The sequence below is a fragment of the Zootoca vivipara genome, chromosome 2, assembly GCF_965207765.1.
Source record: "Zootoca vivipara chromosome 2, rZooViv2.hap1.1, whole genome shotgun sequence".
NCBI lineage: Eukaryota > Metazoa > Chordata > Lepidosauria > Squamata > Lacertidae > Zootoca > Zootoca vivipara.
In genome coordinates, this window is record NC_142584.1 from 114,108,679 (window position 1) to 114,127,897 (window position 19,219).

The 19,219-nt window shown below is 47.5% G+C and overlaps 1 protein-coding gene across 1 annotated transcript; it reads right to left on the reverse strand.

The window, feature by feature from the left end:
• Window positions 1-1,090: 1,090 nt before the first annotated feature.
• On the reverse strand, window positions 1,091-18,648 carry LOC148687102 (zinc finger protein RFP-like). The gene is made up of 6 exons (XM_088664117.1): window positions 17,996-18,648; window positions 12,446-12,541; window positions 11,283-11,513; window positions 8,581-8,603; window positions 7,496-7,614; window positions 1,091-4,494 (listed from the first exon to the last, which is right to left on the reverse strand). Exons 1-6 carry the CDS (start codon window positions 18,407-18,409, stop codon window positions 3,977-3,979), a joined length of 1,401 nt encoding a protein of 466 aa, XP_088520243.1. The 5' UTR covers window positions 18,410-18,648; the 3' UTR covers window positions 1,091-3,976.
• Between the last annotated feature and the right edge of the window lie 571 nt (window positions 18,649-19,219).

A 19,219-nucleotide genomic window follows, 5' to 3' on the forward strand; every position in this document is an offset into this window, starting at 1 on the left:
CCCCCGGCCTTAAAAAGTTGACAACTCTGGGAAAGGGGGGGGGCAGGAGAAACATTTGCACCACGGTGCCAGATATGCTTAAGATGGTCCTGATTACAATAACAACAGTACACCAATTATATATTCCCAAGTTCCAGATGTCTACAGATAATCATCCTCATTCCTGTCTCTGCATTTTCAGTATTTTTCAAATTCAAAGCTAATATTATCAATCCTTATTCTCAATCTGATCAGCCATTGTTTCTGTGGCTCACATCTTCTGCAGCAAAGTTTCCATGTTGTTAACCCACAAGAGGCATTTTTTTAAAAAATAATCTTATTCTCTGTCCAATTATTTGGTATTCAGTCCTCTTATATCTCCTTTGTTCGTCAAATTCTGATTAAAGGCTTTGTTCCAAAAATAAAGTTTCTAAATGGCAAGTCAACAAATTCTCTCTGATGTCTTTTAATGAGCTTGTGTCTGGATATGTCTGTATATATTGCTGTATTGTGGGACATGCTTCCCAGCTGTATATTATATGAAGATTTTTTAAATCCCTCCGAGAACAAAAGGACCTCCACCAAGCTCCTCTGGGCCCTAGAAGAGCTGGCAGAGATCCAACGTTCTCTGTCCTTCTGTCCACAATTTCTGTCTACAATCATGTACAGTGGTACATCTGGGATCCATTCTGGAGGCCCATTCACAACATGAAAAGGCCGCACCCTGAAGCGCCAAATCTGCACACGCGCGTGATCCAATTTGGTGCTTCTGCACGTGATTTGGTGCTTCTGCGCATGTGCGTGTGCCAAACCAAAAAATAACCCATTCTGGGACTTCTGGGTTCCGCGCAGGATGCAACCTGAAAAGACGTAACCCATAGCGGACGTAACATGAGGTATGACTGTATAAATATAATCCATACAAGCAGATATATTTTAGAACGAAACACACCCCAAGTCCAAAGGAGCTCTTTTCCATAAGAATTCTTATTTTTGTAACTGCGCAATAATAATCGCCATTTTGTTTCCGTCTTCAGCCCGGGCTGCCATATTGTTGCAGTGTGTACCAGGACTCCAAAGAAAGATCAGAAGAAAATTTCAGGCAGCAAAGTTTCAAAGTTATAAAAACAGGTTTATTGTTTTGTCAGACAAAAGCAATAGGTGCATTCAGGCAAAAATGCACAGCTCCAAAGCTGCGTGGGGTGTTCTTATACATGTTTCATATAGCAAAGCCCAGCCTCTTGCAATCTTCTTAAGCCTATCAGCATCATTGCTCTATTGTGCTTGTAGCCAATCAGAGTAGTTTTTACCCACCCGGCTGCCTTTTTCTGTTTCAAGCTGCATTGCTGTCCTTGCCCCACTAGGTGGTGCTGCATACCTATTATTGCATCTAACTAGCTGGCAGTTACCTCTCAAGCCCACCTGTGTCCTATTATAGCTTATGCTGGTTAATTTAGTGGCTAGCTAGTCTGTCACAGCATCTTAAAAAGCAGAGACATCACCTTGCCGACAAAGGTCCGTATAGTTAAAGCTATGGTTTTCCCAGTAGTGATGTATGGAAGTGAGAGCTGGACCATAAAGAAGGCTGATCGCCGAAGAATTGATGCTTTTGAATTATGGTGCTGGAGGAGACTCTTGAGAGTCCCGTGGACTGCAAGAAGATCAAACCTATCCATTCTTAAGGAAATCAGCCCTGAGTGCTCCCTGGAAGGACAGATCGTGAAGCTGAGGCTCCAATACTTTGGCCACCTCATGAGAAGAGAAGAATCCTTGGAAAAGACCCTGATGTTGGGAAAGATTGAGGGCACTAGGAGAAGGGGACGACAGAGGACGAGATGGTTGGACAGTGTTCTCGAAGCTACGAACATGAGTTTGACCAAACTGCGGGAGGCAGTGCAAGACAGGAGTGCCTGGCATGCTATGGTCCATGGGGTCACGAAGAGTCGGACACGACTAAACGACTAAACAACAAAAGTCTGTCACTTAGCTGCTCTTGTGCTGAGCTCTTTCCTTGACAGATTGTTCTAGCAGCTGCAGTGGTTAGATGCTTGCATAGATCTGCTGAACTGCTGTGTCTGCTTATTTGCTGCAATATTGTGCTGAACATAATATTTAGCTGAAATGGAGCTGCCTATTTAAAATGGAGTTTCTCTGGCTCTGGTCAAGAGGACCTTACATTCTGTCCCTGCATGACTGGGTGCCTCAATATCTGATCTTGTTTTGCCAACTTCTCATTAAAGTTTTCCATTGAGGGCTGTATATCATGCATTCAATTATAATTCTCACCTCTTGTGTTTTCATTTAAGTAATTAAATTATTTCTGGCTGAGCTTCGCCAAATCATGATGTAAATATGAAAAGATAGCCGTTGCTCACCTCCTTAATCCATGTTTCAAGATTAGCGTCCCTTTAAAGTCTGAAATTCAACATCCAACGACTGTATAATTTAGCAGTTTTTTCCCCTTTTTTTCTCCTCCAGCTGGAACATGCCTGTTCTCCCTCCCCCCAAATCTTATAATTATGAAAATCTGGTGTCTCTTGCATGCAGGAGTGGCTGTGGAGAGTGCCTGCCGTGCTGAGCTCTTAGACCCAGCGACCCTGCCGCTTGTACCGTGATGCGAGCCAACAGATCACAGGCAATCCCTGGGTCTGTGAGACAGTCCTCCCCCACCCTGGGGAATCTGCCAGGGCTAATTACCCCCATATCAGCCCTGAATTACTAGCACGGCTGGAGTCCGTTCGTGTGGGAGGCAGCCATTTCCCACAGCAAGAGACCGGAAGTCCCTCATTGTGCAGCGCATAATTGAACTATGGCACTCACTGCCATTGGAGGCAGAGATGGCAACCAACATAAAATCATGGAATTGCAGAGTTGGAAGGGACCACAAGGGTAATCTAGTATGGATCTCTGCAATGGAGGAGTCTTTTGCACAACGTGGTGCTCAATCTGGTGACCCTTAGATTAAGAGTCCAGCACTATCCAGAGGACACCCCATTTGACGCCCCCAATATATAGAATCTAGCTTGTAAATAAGGTTTATTTCTGACAAAGTGTGGATACAGCGAGGCTGTATTTGCAGAGGACATTTGAAGCTGACACCTTGTTCAATTTCTTTTACATTCTCTTCCTGTCTAAGGTCTCCAGAGCAAGGAGCTATCCTGCCTGACGTGGGTGAAGGGGTTCATTTTTTAGTCCTCTATTCATCCAATGATATATGCATTTTCACAGTTGCATAAGGTCGTGGGGAGAGGAAGGTTTCTTAGAATCACAGAGTTGTGAGGTCTCCCAAGGGTCATCTAGTCCCACCCCCTGCAGTGCAGGATTTTTTTTGCCCAACGTGGGGCTCAAACCCACAACCCAAAGGTGGTAAAGGTAAAGGGACCCCTGACCGTTAGGTCCAGTCGCGAACGACTCTGGGGTTGTGGCACTCATCTCACGTTATTGGCCGAGGGAGCCAGCGTACAGCTTCCAGGTCATGTGGCCAGCATGACAAAGCTGCTTCTGGCGAACCAGAGTAGCACACGGAAACACCGTTTACCTTCCCGCTGTAGCGGTTCCTATTTATCTACTTGCATTTTGACCTGCTTTCGAACTGCTAGGTTGGCAGGAGCTGGGACTGAGCAACGGGAGCTCACCCCGTTGCAGGGATTCGAACCGCCGACCTTCTGATCAGCAAGCCCTAGGCTCTGTGGCCCACAGCGCCACCTGTGTCCCTGCCAAAGGTGAGGAAAATATTATTTAGCAGGACTGTTAAAAGTACTACTATCTCTTTAAGAAGTAAGCTGCAGAGGGAATTATGGGAAAAGGAAGTAATATGCAAAGCCACAACAACTCATTTTTGTTTTGTTATTTCTGCTGATTTTGACTGGAATGAATCCCCTCAAAGGTCCCCTTGAAAAACTGCCCAATGTGCTCTTGGCTGGTAAATGTTTTTTATATCAGTCACTCGGGTCTGGAGAGAAACTCCTGCTGGGCCTGAGAGGCAGATTTAGTCTCCTCAGGAGATACTGAGGTGGGTTTCATTTTCCCACAGACGAAAGAAAGGGAGGAGGGTCTCTCCAGAGAACGAGGCTCCTGAGAACGTGTAGAGTTCAGCTCCTGAGTCAGCGTCAGAAAAAGACACACGTCCCCCTTCATAGCCCAGAGTCACCCGGATCCTCCTGGGCTTCTCATTCAGGGACAGAGGAGAGTCAAGATGGGAAGTGCAGGCCATATACTCATCTCCCCACTTCCCCACAGCCCAGATTCCTCCCTCATCCCTTACGGAGAAGTAGCCCTTTCTCCCCACAGACTTCCTGGCAACCCCCACTTCCCACCATTCCGCACTTTCCACATTGACTTCCCAGAAATGTCTGCCTGCTGTGAATCCCTCAAGTCCCAACACACAAGGCCACTTGTTGAATCTCTCAGGATTGGTGGGCAGGTCTTGCCTTTCATCTCCCAATCTGACACTTTTTCGATCCTCGGACAGGATGAGGCAGGGGTGGGCTGTGTCTGGATCCAGAGTCACATTTGCTGTTTTGGGAGAAGAGGAGGGAAAGAGAAGATTAGGCAGAGTCAGCCAAGAGACAGAAACGGGCATCTTTAAAAAAAAAACAACAACCAAAAACCCCAGATTCCCTTTCAGATCAATGGGATTTCTTTGCATCACATGCAAGACTCCTCCTTGCAGACTTTCATCAGAATAAATATCATCCTTGTTGGTTTTTAAATCAGTTTTCTTCACTTTCTTATATTTGATGTGTATTGTGTCTGCCCTCCTCTCAACCCAGGCATTTTCTAAGAGGAAAAACCACCCAGTAAAGCTTTTACTCATCTCTTCTGTGTTAGTGAAGGGGAAAGAGAGGAGAATTGGAGGAGGCAGGAGAGGAGAGAAGCTGCTTTCCTCTGACAATCTCTGTGGGAATTGGGCTTTGGGGACCTCTGGGTTGGGGTGGGGGATGAGGACCCCCCTGTAATAATAATAATAATAATAATAATAATAATAATAATAATAATAATTGTCATGGATTTAGGTACAGAGCATTATGGGAACTGCGAAGATTCATGGGACTTTGGCCCTTGAGAGGGAGAACGGCCTGGGAAAGTAAACTTCTGAACTCTAAGAGAGAGATTTCTGGCTCTTTTGATCCCGTGTAACCCTGCAGCTGTGAAATCTCCCATTCCTGTGCGATAAGAAATTAGGGAGGAAGCTCTGTCCGGTGTGTTCCAAGAACTGAAGGCGTTAATTGCCCTGTAGGTTGATTAATGGCTAAACACAAGACATCTGTGTAGCCTCTATTTGATTGACAAGACTAACGGTTGTAGGTTCCTTGATTGGATTATTCAAATCTCAACTCTAACGTAGATTGGATAATGAGCCATAAGCCCACGTGGAACACCTCAAGGGTTGTGGGGATTTAAGTCTGTTAGAGATGAGCTTTTTTTGTCCTCTTTTGTCTTGCAAAATGACCCAGCAAGGTACTGCTGTCCTGCTCATCTTCAAAGAGCCTGAGAAAGACTGAGGTCTGCGTGGCTCTTGACTGCAATTTGCCGGATGGAGAGATGCAGTCTTGGATCAACCTTATTCTAAGTTTGTACTTGTAAGTTAGCTATGCTTTCTTGTTTTATCTTTGTATTCCCTTTGTTTTGAGAACTGTTGCATGTTACTTTGTTATGCTATTTTTATAATAAATAGTTAAAAGAGATTTCTTGTGGATTTTGGTCCTTCCTGGTCGCACTGCTAAACCCAGTCCTAGGCTGCTTTGCCCTCTACCAGGCAGAACGTGTATTCTTTGTCCCGGAGGTCTGTAAGTGGACCCCCTCCGGGTGGTGGCAGCGATACCGGTTAAAGAAGTGTTTTAAAACCCCTGTTCGAGCCATAGAGGTATAGCCAGACCCTTCCCCGGGTAACGCAAGCAGCCCCAGCAGCCTCCGGAGGGAGAGCTGGCGGTGCTATAGGGGAAGAGGTTGAGGGTACCGACGGGCACGAAACATCACAATAATAATATCACACTTGCCTACTGCTCTTCATCCATAGGTCTCAGGGTGGTTCACAGCATAAAAATACAACACAAAAGCACATATAGGCGTCCCCCTCACTTTCGCAGGGGTCATGTTCTGGACCCAGAAGTAAAAATCAGTTAAATGAGGAGCCTGTTTATTCCTCATCTCCATCTCTCTCACCCACTTGGTCTCCCCTTGCCTTCCTCCCTACTATCTTGGAAGTTTAGGCCTTGCCGCCAGGGAAGAGTAGGCATGTGGCAGGGCAATTTCACAAAGTACGGCTTATTCCATGTTTCTCTTTTGGATTGAATATAAACCATAAAACTAATTCCCTAGAGGAAAGCAGGAATAACTCAAAAAGTTACCAGTTAGGAGCTAAGACAGTCATGATAGACAAGTGTACAGTTGCCATATTTTGAAGAGCAAAAATGAGGACACATTTGCCAACTTCTACTTTTAACCATGGATTGCTATGACGACACTCATTTTAAATACCCCTACTCTATTTCGGCTTTCGAAGCTATGATATACTAAACAAAAATATAATAATAATAATAATAATAATACATATTGCTCCCTCACTTGCCACATCAAAGTATTTGGGCTCATGTTCACACCTTTGTGAACATAAGCATGCACAGAACAATTTATTAAACTGTTTAACACGTACATATGGACTCTGCTTAAGGGCAGGGAGATGTTAACTCTTGCCCTCCCAGACTCCTTCTCCAAGATCTTGTAGCTGAGTCAGCGTCCTTTAAGTTCAGGATTTACACAGTATGTAGATGCTGCTCTGTTGTGATTCTCTGCTGCAGATTAGCTTAGCCAGGTGCCTCTAGATTGGAGTCTAATGTTCTGTGCTTTCCCCCACAATCAAGCAGTATATAAATTTTATGAAATAAAGCAAAATCTATGAAATTGAGCAGGAAACCAGGATACTAGTCTATAGGCAGGAATGAAACTCAGACTTCCTCATGAACCTTTTAAGCAGAATTGTGCCCTTTGGGGTTCATGTGCTTTTGCTTCCATCCTCAATGGGGGAACCCTTAGGAGATCTTGAAGGCTGAAGCGCTAGATATGGCAGCTGCAGGGGGGACGTATGAGGAGGAGACGGCTCAGGCCTTGGCTCCAATGCTGAGAAACAAGCCTGAGCAGGAGGCAGAGGGGGAACTGGGGGCTTCTTAATGCCCTTTGACACCATTCAGAGCAGGAGAACCTCCAAAAGGACAAACCCAGATTGTGTAGACGGGGAACCAAAAGGAAAAGGAGGTTCCGTAGAATTGTAAACAGAAGCACATGATGGGAGGAAAAAATCCCAACTTTGCTCTACACTCTGGTTCAGGCTTTCTTTACAGGATCCAGCATCACAATATACATGGACCATTCTGGGGGACAGGAAATGAAGGCTGGAGCACCGAGAAGGAAGCTATCCTGGGGTTCCTCAATTCCATGCAATAAGAGCCTGGCATGTTCACTTCTGAAGAAGGAATAGAATTCCCAGTGTGAAATCCTGGCAGCCATTTTTCATTACCCTTCAGTTGTTTAATTGCATCCTCCACAAGGTGATTTAGTTCACAGGATTCCAAGATCCAGTTCCTCAGTTCTGGAGGGAAAGGCAGTGGCTTCTCTGGACTCTCTCTGTTCTCATACCTGGTGAAAAGAAAAACAATGAATGGCCCCATTCTGGCACCTTCTCCCTAATTATTACAGGTGATTTCAATAAAATGAACCAAGGGGAAGTTTATTTCTCATCAAGTTTATTTCCATCACAGATTGGTGAGACCTCAGTCCAAAACCCCTCAGGACAGCTGTCAGTGGCTTTGTAAGGATGCTAAACAGCACAAGGGACAAGATGTAACCCCAAGCGACACCACTGTAGGGCTCCCATGGCTTCCAATGATGCTGCCCCATAACAACATTCTGGTAAGGTCGCAGGATGTAAGAACCAAATCCCTGAAGTGGAATGTCTGCAACCCCTCCCTCCCGGAGCCTGCCAAGAGGTCAAGGAGAACAACTCCACCCTCCCATCACCCCCCCTCTCACCCAGGAAGGGTGCAACTCCATGCCCAATTGGACTCTCCCTCCAGAGGCAGGAAACAACCAGACTTTCACAAACACCCCTCTCCAGACCACCTTCTGCCTCTCACGCTGGAAACGCTCCCAAGAAAAAGAACCCACCTATTCTAGACCGACAGACCTTCCCTCCCTAAGTGCCTCAGAGGGGCTGAGTTACCAGAGTTGAATGGTGGTTTCTAGTTGGACATGGAAATCTATTGGTACGTCCTAAGCTCTTCCCAAGCATCTTTGGCACTTTCTCTTCTAGATGTTTGAAATTACCACAAAGTCTATGAACAGAAAGTGCAAGAGAAAGAAAAGTGCCCCCATCCCTGGGTGAAGTGATGTGGGGAGGGAGGAGGAAGTTGACCTTGAACCTTGGAGGGAGAATTGGGGGGGGGGCTACAAGTTCAAAAGAAGGGGCTCTATTTTTACCTGTGAGATGCTGCAGGGAGTGAGTCCTACAGTTTCTCCCCTGCAGCCCCTGGAGGGCCATGTTTGAGGTTCTTGCATCCCAGCCTCATGGAGGGATGCTAATGGAAATGAGCCAGATCCACTTACCTCTCCAAGGTGCTTCTCACATCCTAGAGGGGGAAAGAGAAGGGAATTAACTGAACACCACAAGCCACACTAGGAAGACCCCCTCAGACCCTGGCCCTCGGATTTCAGTCTGCCTGGCGCATGCCAGGTTTTTGGGTAGGGATGGTGGAATCAGTCAGTTTTGGTTTCTCACAGCTTTTATTTTTCTAGTCTGAAATTATGAATTATATTGGGAATTCTATCTTCAATAGAAGATTCCAACCCATCTCATGTCTTAGATAATAATTTATTCACTTTAATGCAGTTTGCATTGTGCAATTCAGACATAAGTAAGCCTACAGGATAATCCTACCAGGGCACTGTCCCAAATGGTCTTCCATAGAAGTCCCCAAATTTCAAATTCTACTTTCCAACTGGAAATTTTAAAAAAGCATATGCAGCATAAAATGCCCCCAAAGGGGTAATAAAACAGCTCAGTGTTTATTTGGGTTCATCCACACTTCTGCTTTTCCTGTGCCCAGAAAACACAGCTCCAAGGGTTTTGCTTTGCCCTGCCACTTTCCCTCCGGAAAAATCTGCTCCTTAGTGCAATATCAAAGCAAAGATCAATCCGGAGAAAAACTGGCTGAGGTTTGCTCTAATTCAGCACTAAAGAGTGGGTTTTCCTGGAGGAAAGGGGTGGGACAAGCAGCAGTCTGGATGAGTCCCTCTGTCTTGCTCTTTGGTCACTGTGACTGAGCACCATTTTCATAGGCGTCAACTTCCGAATTGAAAAATAAGGGATCACAGCGGCGTGGAACCGGAAGTCGCTGCTGTGCATGCATGGACGTAGGCAGGGGGGCAGGAGGGGGCAGTTGGCCCCCCTAGAAGCAGGGCCGCTGGTCAGCCTGCCCCGCTGCCCGTCCCTTCTAGCCGGCTGGCTGTGGGGCGGGTGGAGGGAAAGCCAGCCAAACGCTTTGCGATTTCGGGCTGATCCTGGTGCCCCCTCGCCCCTGCTGATCGCGGAGGGGGAGGAGGGGGTCAGAGCAGCCTGATTTCGGGCTGATCATGGTGCTCCCTCGCCCCTGCTGGTTGCGGGGGGGGAGGGGGACGACCATGGCTTTCCTTGCCCCACTGTGGCCCCTGCCCCCGTGCCTTGGCCCCGCCCCTTGCCCCCCCCTAATTTTGATCCTGGCTACCCCCCTGTGCGCATGTCTGGACATGCACAGAAGCTTACCTTCCAAGTCCCGGACTGCAGAATCCGGGACCGGCAGCCGTGTGACACCGAAAGTTGCGTCAACGCAACTTCCGGTGTCGCTTTGCCCTTCTATGGGCACCAAAAATGGCCACCGCCGGCTTCGAAAGTCACTTCTACGCAGAAGGAACCTCCCCTGGCTGGCAGGAGCTGCTTTCAAAATCCAGGGGAATTATGGATTTTTTGCCATTCGGGATAACATCGGGAAACGGCTTTAAATACCGGGGTTTCCCGCGAAAAATGGGAAACTTGGCAGCTATGCCATTTTGGGCCAATCTGGATACATGGGGAAGGGGATCTACCCAGAAGTTGTGAAGTTGTGGAGGAAACTGGAAGAGAAGCTTGGTCAAGAAACTGGCTCATGTCGGAAGGAGGCCTGAATGCATCCTAGGTGAAGCCCAGCCCAGGGCAGGAGGGCAGCATTGCCAAGCAGGAAAGCATTCGGACACAAATCACCAGCAAAGAGCAGAAAACCACCTCCAGTTCTATCAAGACCACAGAAGAATCTCTAGTCTGCATTCAGGTGAGTTAAGCATCCCAGGTCTCTTGGTTCTTCCTGTCCATTACAAACTTGACTAGAGGCTCCATCAACTGAGCCCCTGCATTCCTTGCATACATGAAAGGGGCACATAAGTATTTAGTTTGAAGATTGGTCAAAACTTTGGAAGGAAAACCTTAAATTTACAGCATGCACAGTTCTAAAAGAGAACGTAATGAAAATGATATATCGCTGGTACATGACGCCAGTAAAATTGGCAAGAATGTACAGAAAGAAGGATAAAGCATTCTGGTAGCAGATGGTGATTTCGACCATACGTGGTGGAGGTGTGACAAAGTTAAAAGTTTCTGGGAACTAATTTACGAGCTAAAAAAATTATTTAAATATACGTTCCCCAAAAAACCCAAGGCTTTTCTGTTAGGGCTGATGGGAAATGAAATTCGGAAAGCAGACCAAAGACTGTACATGTACGCCACAGTGGCAGTGAGAATATTACTAGCCCAGAGATGGAAAACGACAGAAATACCTAAAATTGCGGAATGGCGAGTGAAGATGTTGGGATATTTAGAGTTGGCGAACCTGACCTGCAGAATCCGCGACCAGGAGGACACGAAATTCAGAGAAGAGTGGAGTAATTTTTTGGACTAAATTATAAGAATGTAAAGAGTCTGGCGGGTATAAACTAGATCCTACAATAATGATGTAATATAGATACAAAGTTTTGTTAGTAAGCTAGCATTTATCTGTAGGAAACGATTGAATTTTAAGGTGCGCGAGTAAAGTGAATTATACTACCTACTCAAGGGAGGAGGGAAGTCAAAGCATGAAAGTGCTATACAGTGTAAAAAAACCAAAACTTATATGTCGATGTAAAGAATCTGTTGAAAAAAGTAATAAAAATTTATTTGGGAAAAGAAGAAGAAAGGGACACATAAAGGATGGGAGGCAGCCTCTTCCTGGAGCCTTGGGCTGCTCCTGCCACCGTCTTACCTGCAGGAGTTCACTCGCTGACTGCTGACACTTTTTCTCCATCTCCTGGATGATCTTCTCAAGAGAGGAGAGTTTCCTGGAGAGTCTGGCCAGCTGCTCATCCCTTTTCCCTGCAATCTCCTTCTTCACCTCTTCCACATGATTCATTCGACGTTTTTCTTCTTCTTCCAGGAGCTGGTGCAGTTGTCTGAACTTCTCCACAGTCTCCAGCCTCTGCATTTCTGTTATTTCCTGCAAGAAAAAAGGAAGTCTGAGTGTGGAAGATGGTCAGCCTTCAAAACATCAGGAAGAGAATTATGAGAATTCAACAGGGAGGACACTTCTGATTTTTAATTACTGTTTCTGTTGACTTCTTTTTTGCAGAGGGCTACGGCCTAAAAGAAGGAGCTTTTTTTTCCTAGCCTCAAATATCCCTGCATGTTTTGGGGCATGGCATAACCAGAGTTCATAGTTGTCCAGAGAACATCCATGGATATAAAACACCCCTCAGTTTAGACTGGAGCCATTTATGTGTAGGAAGGCAACAGAAACAGGAGGAGGAGGAGGACAAAGTGCAGAGTTTATCCCCATAGCTCCTCTGTTATCTTTATAGGTTCAAAATGGCCTCAGTTTCCTAAAGATGAACAAGAGCACACATTTAGAAAGATAATTCTTTAGTAATATTTATGGTAAATCAAGATGTGAATTGAACTGCTTTCACCCTCTCATCAGGCTTCTCCTTGACTGCTTTTCACATAATAAATGGCAATGGGAAATAAACTCAATTTAGTTGCATTCAAATGTGAACTTACCTAATTCACAATTGCTGAAAAAAATTGGGGACCAAAACAGAACAATCCTTTGAAATTCACATCTCTGAATTTTTCATGGTTGACCCAGCCAGGTAATGTTCACAATAAATATATTTATGAGGGTAGAGTACATATCAAAATATTTATACAAGGAGGTACTTACCCTAAGGGGTCACGAAGAGTCGGACATGACTAAATGACTAAACAACAACAACTTACCCTAACATCTTATTCATTTTCAGAATAATAAATTAATAAACAAACTGATATGGGAAAATTAGAAATAAATGGGCAGATCTCCCCATCCCTCCTCAGTCCTGACTCAATTCTTCAAGTGCTTGTTCCCTCCATCGTAACAATACAGACACTTACCAGGAGGTCTTTGCTTTCCTCGTCCAGGTCTGCTTGATAGGCCAGAATTTCATCTCTCTCTCCCCTCAGAATCTTCAGGTGGTGACAGATCTCTCCCTAAAGAGAAAAGGAGGAACTCAGGTTTGATTGAGACACAAAGAGAGGAGATGAAAGTTATATTGGCTTCTTGCACCCAGTGGCCTTGCTATAATAGCAAAGTAGTGTACTGAAATAAATAAAAGTACAAAGGTTTTCAATCTTTTTGGGTCCATGGCTCCCTGGACCAACTACATTCTTTCTGCGGCACCCCTGTGGGGCTCAGGGTCCCAGTTAGGTCCCCCCTTGCTTGCAGAGCTTGCAGCCCCTCACCCTTTCTCGAACATGCTCCCTTGCAGAGTGCTCTCTCAGCCTCCTTAGAAGTCCTCCTCTTGGTCTCTGAGCCCCAAAGAGAGGTGCCTCCTCACACTGCCCCACAGGGGCCTGGGACTTGTCTGTCCATTCCCAACAGCAAGGGCCCCTTTCTTACTTCAAGGCCGCCTCAGTTCCTGGCAGCCAACACCCCCTGGCCAGTCCCAGAGGCGCCATTCGACTGCGGAGCTTGCTAACTAGTTTGGAGAAGAGCAAAGGCCGCCACGCTTGCTCCTTTGTCTTCTCCGAGGAGGCTTCCAGCTTGACATCTCATCTTCAGGTCCCAGGGAGACGTGGGAGGAGGAGGAGGAGGAGGAGGAAGGGCTAAGGCAGGACCCGGAATGAGGATTTTATTTTTTATGTATAATAGCACAGCTCCAGTTCTGAGTTGTCTTTTTTTTTTTAATATTTTTATTAATTTTCCAATTAAAACCAATTATATCACATTCAATATTTCAAATTATACACATATATATATCAATCAAACCGAATGTTATGCCAAATCATCTAAAGAATTTTTTATTTGGGTTCCCATGCTTCAAGAAATTGGGAATTCCTCGCAACCGTCCACTGCCGTCTTTTTTCTAAAGTTCAAATCGTCCTCCAAGTTCATAATAATCCAGATCTTCCCCTTACAGTCACTTAGATGTTTTCCACTTTCAACCGATTGTTTCCCAGCTGCTGAGATAAATATCAAACAAAGTTTCACAGATGTTCTTTCTCCTGTGTGAGTTAATCAGTCCAGCCTCCCCATAAATCTTCTTAGTGGAGCTCCCTGTTGCGTCGAAGCAGCTCGAAGCAGCGCCATCTTAAAAAGCTCAAATCACTTTCGTTTTCTCTCATAGCCATGAAGATTTACGATCTTTATAGAATTTACAGCTTTTCCAGGCAGGAGACCCAAACATCAAACCATAAACTCTTGGTAAATTAATGGATCTCCTTGCCCTATAGCTGAACTTAGCTTCAGGTCGCTGCTCCAATTTAAAGTGCGTCACAGCTCATAAATCCTCCGAACGCGTCCAGAACTCCTTCCGTCCGACTAGGGGGGGGCTTTTCTCATCGGCAACTCCACATCTTTAAAAAATATGCTCAGTAACAACAGTTATAAAGTTCAACTCACACAGTCTTTTGCTTCTCTTTCACTCCAAACAAGCCAGGACATCGCGTCCGGGAAGGTACGAGGCAACATATATGAAGAAAAAATAAAAACTCACTTCCCTTATCGCTCCGTCCCCATCAATCCTTCTTCCAGATGCAGTACAGCCTTTGACTCCTCTCCCTCAGCAGCATAAATTTCTCAGCAGTAAACAGCGCTTCTTCCCCTCCTTCTGAAGTATGTCCATAGATTTAAGCCTAATTATCTTCTTTAACCATGGAAATCCCCGCCATGCAGATTAGCGTCCGGGAGTCCTCGCCCTCGTAAGTGCTCAGCCCAAGCTCCCCCCACTCCAAAAACAGTCGGAGTGGGTCTGGGGGCATTGCGGGCCAGCGGCCCCTCTCCGTAACCCCCGGAGAGGGTAGGGGGTTGCCATTTACTCCCCTAGCAACCGCCAAATTCCTTACGAAGGTCAGAGAGATGGAAAACAGGTCCGCCATTCCTGCCGGCGGAAACCGGAACCTCCAGTTCTGAGTTGTCATGACAAAGTCATCTTTATCCCTAGTCTTTGCAGATGCTACTCTGAATCACGGAGTCCTTTTCCATTTGGGGTGGGAGGAGATCCTCAGCCCCTCCCCCGGCTGAAACCTCATTGCACAGGCGCCGCAGCACCCCCAGAATAAGCGTGCTCCCCACCAGTATGTGCTTCCACCCCCCTACTCCTAAATCTGCTTCCAACAGATACTTGGGGGGGGGGAATCCTGCACCATCTGGTCAATTCCTAGCCACCGGTACCCCCCTACAGCTGATCCCTTACTGCTCTCTTTTGCAGGGCTTTGAGGAGGCATCCTGCTAGCCAAAGGAGACATGTACTTAGTTGTGTATGTGCAGAGGCGTCCTTCCCATAGGGGCTAGTGGCTCATTGTGCCAGGGCACCGGCCTCTCAGGGGCACCCCAGCATTGGCAGGGCGCAATGAGCTACTAAGCCCTATGGTGCCACTGCCGCTGCCACTTCCTCTCCCTCGGCCGCGGGTGTTGTGTATTGAGTCAAAGGATTTTATATCTGTATTATTATTGTCTGTATTTGCATTAGGATAAAGTAACTGCCTTTTGGTTCCAGAGGGTACAGCTACTAGTGGTTCATTTAAGCTGCTGTATTTGGATCCTCTGTCTTATTGGTTCCCTCCAAAAGGCAGCCCTGTGATTGCCTGATATTGTTCTCTCCAAAATGTATCCCTTTCTAGCTAGTCCCCCGTCCCTATAAATGTAGCTTTCCTGTCCTCAGAGTCAGTCTTGTTTACTTTAATAAAGAAGTGTTACTAGAGAACTGTCTCCAGCATATTATGTCAAGAGAGCTGAAATCACAAACCCCACGTCACAACAGCGGGAATCCCCTGCCTGCTGAGCCGCTGTCAGTGGGAGGGAGTGGCAGTGGCGGGAGCGGCTTTCGAGGGGCCTCCTCCACATCACTGGTGCCTGTTTCCCCACCACCATCACTCCCGGGGCACAGGTGGCGTCGTGGCAACTGCCTCCTGCTCCGTGGCCATTGGGCCAAGCTGGGTCCTTCGCAAGCGCAGCAGCAGCGGCAGATGGAGGAAGGGGAAGAGGGAGACGCCGCTGGGCTCGGGCAGCAACCAGTGCCTTCAGCACATGGTGCCTGGCGGGCTCTGCCTCCGCCCAGCCCGGCTGAGAGGCGGGCCGGGCTGAGAGGCGGGGCTTGGCCTGGGACGCTGAGGAAGGAGAGGAGGAGAAAGGGAAAGAGAAAGAGAAAGAGAAAGAGAAGGGCCTCCTTGTACAGGCTCCTCTATCGGAGGCCTTGGAAGCCGGGGAGGAGCATCTTCTCCCGTGCCCCGGGCATGGTGCGGGGGCCACGTCCTTCTTTTCTGGTGTTCCACTGCCCCCTTCTCTCCCAATAGCCCCTGCCCCGCCGGAAAGGGAGGGGGCGCCGGAGGTAACTTTTGCGCCACGGCGCTGGATGTACTTAAGACAGCCCTGTGTATGTGCAATTTACGTTTGCAGTATTCTTCATGTGTACAAAGCAACCTTGCTGGGGGATGCGGATGAGGTTAACCCTTTCACTCCCTACCATTGTCCCAGTTCAAATCTTTGAAGCAGCTGTGAGTATTTCAAGGGAATATCCCTTTGTCCCCCTGGCAGAGAGAAAGACTTGGAGTACTGTGTCCAGTTCTGGACACCACGGTTCAAGAAGGATACTGACAAGCTGGAACGTGTCCAGAAGAGGGCAACCAAAATGGTCAAAGGCCTGGAAACAATGCCTTATGAGGAACGGCTTAGGGAGCTGGGTATGTTTAGCCTGGAGAAGAGAAGGTTAAGGGGTGATATGATTGTTGTTGTTTAATCGTTTAGTCGTGTCCGACTCTTCGTGACCCCATGGACCATAGCACGCCAGGCACTCCTGTCTTGCACTGCCTCCCGTAGTTTGGTCAAACTCATGTTCGTAGCTTCAAGAACACTGTCCAACCATCTTGTCCTCTGTCGTCCCCTTCTCCTAGTGCCCTCAATCTTTCCCAACATCAGGGTCTTTTCCAAGGATTCTTCTCTTCTCATGAGGTGGCCAAAGTATTGGAGCCTCAGCTTCACGATCTGTCCTTCCAGGGAGCACTCAGGGCTGATTTCCTTAAGAATTGATAGGTTTGATCTTCTAGCAGTCCATGGGACTCTCAAGAGTCTCCTCCAGCACCATAATTCAAAAGCATCAATTCTTCGACGATCAGCCTTCTTTATGGTCCAGCTCTCACTTCCATACATCACTACTGGGAAAACCATAGCTTTAACTATACGGACCTTTGTCGGCAAGGTGATGTCTCTGCTTTTTAAGATGCTGTCTAGGTTTGTCATTGTTTTTCTCCCAAGAAGCAGGCGTCTTTTAATTTCGTGACTGCTGTCACCATCTGCAGTGATCAAGGAGCCCAAGAAAGTAAAATCTCTCACTGCCTCCATTTCTTCCCCTTCTATTTGCCAGGAGGTGATGGGACCAGTGGCCATGATCTTGGTTTTTTTGATGTTGAGCTTCAGACCATATTTTGCGCTCTCCTCTTTCACCCTCATTAAAAGGTTCTTTAATTCCTCCTCACTTTCTGCCATCAAGGTTGTGTCATCTGCATATCTGAGGTTGTTGATATTTCTTCCGGCAATCTTAATTCCTGCTTGGGATTCATCTAGTCCAGCCTTTCGCATGATGAATTCTGCATATAAGTTAAATAAGCAGGGAGACAATATACAACCTTGTCGTACTCCTTTCCCAATTTTGAACCAATCAGTTGTTCCATATCCAGTTCTAACTGTAGCTTCTTGTCCCACATAGAGATTTCTCAGGAGACAGATGAGGTGATCAGGCACTCCCATTTCTTTAAGAACTTGCCATAGTTTGCTGTGGTCGACACAGTCAAAGGCTTTTGCATAGTCAATGAAGCAGAAGTAGACGTTTTTCTGGAACTCTCTAGCTTTCTCCATAATCCAGCGCATGTTTGCTATTTGGTCTCTGGTTCCTCTGCCCTTTCGAAATCCAGCTTGCACTTCTGGGAGTTCTCGGTCCACATGCTGCCTAAGCCTGCCTTGTAGAATTTTAAGCATAACCTTGCTAGCGTGTGAAATGAGCGTGATATGATAGCCATGTTCAATATATAAAAGGATGTCATATAGAGGAGGGAGAAAGGTTGTTTTCTGCTGCTCCAGAGAAGCGGACACGGAGCAATGGATTCAAACTACAAGAAATAAGATTCCACCTAAACATTAGGAAGAACTTCCTGACAGTAAGAGCTGTTCGACAGTGGAATTTGCTACCAAGGAGTGTGGTGGAGTCTCCTTCTTTGGAGGTCTTTAAGCGGAGGCTTGACAGGCATTTGTCAAGAATGCTTTGATGGTGTTTCCTGCTTGGCAGGGGGTTGGACTGGATGGCCCTTGTGGTCTCTTCCAACTCTACGATTCTATGACTTCCCTCCTCCCAGCCATCCCAGGAGCCCTACTTTGGACCTGATAATTAAAAAGAAAACCTACCAAGAAGAATCCACAGCTATTTCTCCCCTCAAGATCCAGGGATCTCCTACCTTGTATTCCTTGAAAGCCTCCTTCAGAGGAATCACCTTGTGATTTTCATGTTCCTTTGATCTGTCACACACCAGGCAGATGGGGGCTTCGTGGACTTTGCAGAAGAGCTTCAGGGGCTCCTGGTGATCTTCGCAGACTCCTCCTCCCTCTCCCTCTTGAAGGCTGAGATTCTGGGCTATTTCTACCACGTTAGCCAGTTGCCGGTTGCAGATGAGGTTCCTTCTCTGAACTCTTTGTCTGCATTGAGGGCAGGAAGCCCCTGCCTCCGATTCCTCCCAACACATGTACAGGCAGGATCGGCAGAAGTTGTGCCCACACTCTGCGATGGTCACTGGATCATTGAAGTAATCCAGGCAGATGGAGCAAGTGGCTTCATCACAAAGATTCTGGATTTGACCCCCTGCAGCAGCCATGGCTCCCTCACCAAAGACTCGAGTTAAGTTTCACTTTATCAGTTTTCAGCCACTGGGTGTTTCCTTTCCTGGAAACATGGGTGTACCCAGCATGGGGCAGGGTGGGGCAGCTGCCCCCCCCCAGAAGCAAAAAAAAAATTTTTTAATCGTCCTGCTTCACGGTGGCTGAAGCTGAGCTGGAGACACGTCGGGGTCCCACAAGAAGAGCCTGAAGCGGCTCAGCAAGGCGCAGCGGCGTCACTAGCTTTCTGGCAGCAAATCAGAAGGCACCCCGCCTGGGGGGTGGGGCGTATGTCACGTGCATAAAGGCTAGCGACGCCACTGGGAGGAAGGGACCCGTGCGAAGGGAAAGGAGGAGCAATGGAGTCAGGGAAGCGGCTTCCTCCTCCTCTCCGTTTCTCCCTCCCCTCCTTGAGCTCCAGCGTGAGGGCAGCGCGGGAGCCGCGTCCCTAACCAGCCCAGCCCAACCCCGGCGGCGCTGCCGCCACCACTTACTGCTCCTGCCGGCTGCGGCCCAATGGCGTGCCCAACCCCTGCTGGCCCCGACTCCAAGGGTTGCACATGGGTCGCTCCTGGCAGCTGCAACAGCAGCAGGAGCCACGGAAAGGGGAGGGGTCTTCGCAGCAGGAGGTGGAGAAGGAAGAGGGGCTCTAAGCCGCAGAGCCAGGCCTTGCCCCTGGGGAGGGAAAGGAGGGTGGACCTCAGCTTGTGCCCCTGCCGGGTCTGTGGGAGGCAGAGGCAACTTGAGCGTGCAGCTTCTCGGCTGCTCGGCCAGCAATCCCTCCTCCTCCTACTCAGGCGGGGCAGCCG